The sequence below is a fragment of the Octopus bimaculoides genome, chromosome 22 (genome assembly GCF_001194135.2).
Source record: "Octopus bimaculoides isolate UCB-OBI-ISO-001 chromosome 22, ASM119413v2, whole genome shotgun sequence".
NCBI classification, from domain to species: Eukaryota; Metazoa; Mollusca; class Cephalopoda; order Octopoda; family Octopodidae; genus Octopus; species Octopus bimaculoides.
The window spans coordinates 13,193,658-13,198,099 of NC_069002.1; the positions used below are offsets into that span (position 1 = coordinate 13,193,658).

The window sequence follows — 4,442 nt, forward strand, 5'->3', positions numbered from 1 at the left end:
CAAGGTGCCACACAGTGGGACTGAACCTAGACCCATTTGGTTGGGAAGCAAGAATCTTACCACACAGCCACAAACCCCTACCCACTGTCCATTCTATAGAAATGAATCTTCTGATGAAAAAGTCTTCAACTCTTCTGCAATCTTTGATTTTTTTCAAATCTATCTCTGTTTTATATTTTTTCACTCTCTTCTTTTTTTTTTTTTTCTTTTTATCAGCGTAAGATGAATAAAGCTCGGAACCAATTGAGTCAGTTGTCAGTCGAAGAGAAGACCGAAGCTGAGGAGAATGAGAGCAAATGTGAGCAAGAGAAGGCCAATAACGAAGAGGAAGAGAATGGAGAAGATGAGGAAGAAGATGAGGAGGAAGTTGAGAATGAGAAAGAATCCCAAGAGAAAGCAGAAGAGACGAGGAGTAATTGTAAAGAAGATACTTCTGGTAAGTCATAGTGTTCCATTCATTGGTTCGTTGGTTTGTACATTGACCTGCTAGAATTAGCAGCTAAATTTCACTTAAATGACACTTTACTATTTAGCAAGACACTTGTGCTGTTTCCACCCTATCATACTTCAGTCTCTCAACATCTGGTATAAAACCACCTCCCTCCCTCTCGAATACTTTTCTCCATCCATTAAGTCAAGGAGGCTTCTTCTATTTTCCTTTTTCCTGTTCTTGTTTTGTAAGTTTGTTGGTTACCTCATAAGTGCTGTTGGCACTCCGTCGCTTATGACATCGAGGGTTCCAGTTGATCTGATCAACGGAACAGCCTGCTTGTGAAATTAACGTGCAAGTGGCTGAGCACTCCACAGACACGTGTACCCTTAACGTAGTTCTCTGGGATATTCAACGTGACACAGTGTGACAAGGCTGACCCTTTGAATTACAGGCACAACAGAAACATGAAGTAAGAATGAGAGAAAGTTGTGGTGGAAAAGTACAGCAGGGTTCGCCACCATCCCCTGCCGGAGCCTCGTGGAGCTTTAGGTGTTTTCGCTCAATAAACACTCACAACGCCCAGTCTGGGAATCGAAACCACGATCCTATGACTGTGAGTCCGCTTCTCTAACCACTGGGCCATTGCGCCTCCCATAAGTGCTAGTAGTGCTACATAAAAAAAACACTCACTATGCTCTGTAAAGTGGTTGGCATTAGGAAGGGCATTGGGCCTTAGAAACCTTGCCAAAACAGACATTGGAGCTTAGTGCAGCTCTCTGGCTTACCAGATCCTGTCAGACCATCCAGTCCATGCTAGCATGGAAAATAGATGTTAAATGGTGATAATAATGACATATTTGATATTATAGTTTTGGGTGGACTATTTCTGGAAGACGTGGAAGCGCAATGGCCCAGTGGTTAGGGCAGCGGACTCTCGGTCGGAGGATCGCGGTTTCGATTCCCAGACTGGGCATTGTGAGTGTTTATTGAGCGAAAACACCTAAGCTCCACGAGGCTCCTGAAGGGGGTGGTGGCGACCCCTGTTGTACTCTTTCGCCCCAACTTTCTCTCAGTCTTTCTTCCTCTTTCTTCAGTAACGCTGCGATGGACTGGCGTCCCGTCCAGCTGGAGGGAACACATACGCCATAGAAACCGAGAAACCGGGCCCATGAGCCTGGCTAGGCTTTGAAAGGGCGAAAAGAAAAAGAATTTCTGGAAGACAGACTTTATGGGCATCGCTGGAATAGCTTCAATTAGCGGTTTACTCAGTCATAGCTAGTATTTAGGGACGGTCATTATGCCAGTAATGAACACATGCACTGGCTCTATCTCACTTCTTTTATTACTTATTTGTTGATTGGTTAACTATTTAGCCAATGAATTAATCATCAATGTTTGATTAATCATCCACTTGATCAATCAGTTATTTTTTGTTAAAGTCCTTTTGTCACTGTTTGCACCCTCATCAATCACATGCCCTCATTGCTCCAGGCTGACAAACATAACTGATTGATTAACTGAATGATTAATCAATCGATTAAATAGTTAACCAATTGATGAATAATGAAGTGAAATGCAAACAGTGTGTGTTTATTTATTGGTATAATGACTCTGCCAAGATACAATAAAATTTGGTACAACGTGAGTTGACATCATGAATTTTGGGCACCAAAAATGAAATGTGTAATTAAACTTTTGAAGAAAATAATATTAATTGGTAATAATTATGAAGTTAGTGGGTGAGTAAAGGGTGCAATTTTAATCATCATCTATTGACATTCACTTTTCTAAGCTGGCATGTGTTGGATGTGACTTTTTTTAAGATAATGTTTTATGCTTGAACGCTATTTCTGATGCTTAATCTTCAATGAATAATATTTTGTATTATGTTGCAAAAGAAAACTTTGAACATATTTCTGTCTTATTATGATCTCATCAGAGTAGAGTACTTTACATTATTATTTCTCCCTGTTATAGATATTTCTAGCAAACAACCATGTACATGCAACTTTATTGACTCAACATGGTAACCATACTACAACATTCACATGTTGTAGTATGGTTACTACCAATTGTTCATTTTGTACAAATGTCCAACCCATATTAAAAAAAAATAAATGCGCCCTTTTAAAGCCTAGCCAAGCTCATGGGCGCGGTTTCTCGGTTTCAATGGCGTATGTGTTCCCCAGCTGGACGGGACGCCAGTCCATCACAGCGTTACTCATTTTTGCCAGCTGAGTGGACTGGAACAACGTGTAATGAAGTGTTTTGCTCAAGAACACAATGCGTCGCCTGTTCTAAGAATCGAAACCACAATCTTATGATCATGGTGCTGACATCCTAACCAATAAGCCACGTGCCTCCACTCCAATCCATATTAGTGAAGGAATAAAGAAAACTAAAATATTGAAGAATTTTATTATTAAATTACTTTGCCACCCAAAATATTTATTCAATATTAATTGTTAAATGCTATTTTTAATTAAATATTTGAATTGTTTCATTTTCACTGTCAGTTTATACATTTGATGTAATTTTTCATTTGCATGTCTGTGTGTGTGTGGTTTTGGTGTAATTTTAAGACTGATTGTGTGTATATGTGTGTGCATGCATTTGGTGTAATTTTAAGACTGGGTGTGTGTATATGTATGTGCATGCATTTGGTGTAATTTTAAGATGGTGTGAGTGTATGTGTGTGTTTAGTAAGATTCTAACTTTATTTTTTTCATTTTCTTCTTTTCCCTCTTAATTTTTTGAAAGATGCAGATATTGAAGATAATATAGACAATGAAGGCAACCGTCTTCAAAATAAGGAGAACCGAAGTATATCAAAGAGTAAATTAAATGAAAGTTCTAGCTCTTTAAAGAAAGATTCAGAGAAGGATGAAGAATCTACCTTAAAAGAATCTAATAGTACAAACCATGTAGAAAATTCTTCTGTGGATTCTTTGCAACATCCACTAGAAACTATAGACCAAAATGCTACATATTGTACAGAAACAGAAAATATAGAGAACAAAATTAGTTATGAAACAAATAGGTTGGCCTCTTTAGAATTGAATGGAAATGTAATATCTCGGGGTAGCCTGGACAAAGATTCTAGTTTGAATGACATGGAAGAGGATAGCAACAAAATGGCTTCATTTGACACTTTCTCTTCTATGGAAATAGCAAATAATACAGATAGTTCCATCAAGCCATCTTTCTCCGATGAGTTGGAGAAAGGAGCTATTGAAGCTTCGGAATCAGTGTCCAAATGCTTCAGTACTGAAACGTTACCGGAGGCGCCAGCCAAAATGGTATCCATTCATGAAGAAATACAGTGCGAAGGGGAGAACAACTCGCATGGTTTAGGCCATACTCTTAGTTCTGTGGCGACAAAATCGTCGATGTGTGTTGCTCAGATGTTATCAAACTGTAGCCAGGGCCCTCCACTCGCCCATCCAGAAGAAGGTGACCTCGACGATATTGATGACAAAGAATATGTCAACATGAGCTCAATCAAACGCCAGGCGCAAGCCAAGTCTATGTCTACTCTAACACCTCGATCTCGTTTAACAACCCGCAAGTGCTCCATCTTGTCGTCTTTACACCAGTTCACATCGGCAGAACTTCTAACGGGCAATAACAAAGTACGGTGTAAAAACTGTAGCCAGAGGAAAGAGAAACATTCTTCAAGTAACAGTAAGTTGGTATTTCTGTTTCTTTTGTGTGTCCTATTGTTTCTTGGGGATTTTATCATAGTTTAGTATTGACTGTGTGTGAGTGTGTGTGTGTGCATAAAAACAGAAGTGAGAGAATTGATGGTTATTCCATTTGTTGATTGCTGTTTCATAAACTATGTTAGTTACATAAGTGACACTACATCCTTCAACACCTATAAATACGTGCACACACATTGATAAATATAATTGTGCTGTGACATAATGAACAGACTACACATCAGAATGTATATAGCAATTCTTTGAATCCCTATCCTTATTATATATATATATATATCTTTATATAT

General features: G+C 38.7%; 1 protein-coding gene across 1 annotated transcript in view; it reads left to right on the forward strand.

The window, feature by feature from the left end:
• Positions 1-4,442, forward strand: part of LOC106877601 (ubiquitin carboxyl-terminal hydrolase 45) — a 77,352-nt gene that overhangs the window by 67,019 nt on the left and 5,891 nt on the right. The window contains exons 16-17 of the mRNA XM_052975651.1: positions 217-436; positions 3,194-4,117. Coding sequence (XP_052831611.1) covers positions 217-436; positions 3,194-4,117 — 1,144 coding nt within the window. The remainder of the gene's footprint in view (positions 1-216; positions 437-3,193; positions 4,118-4,442) is intronic.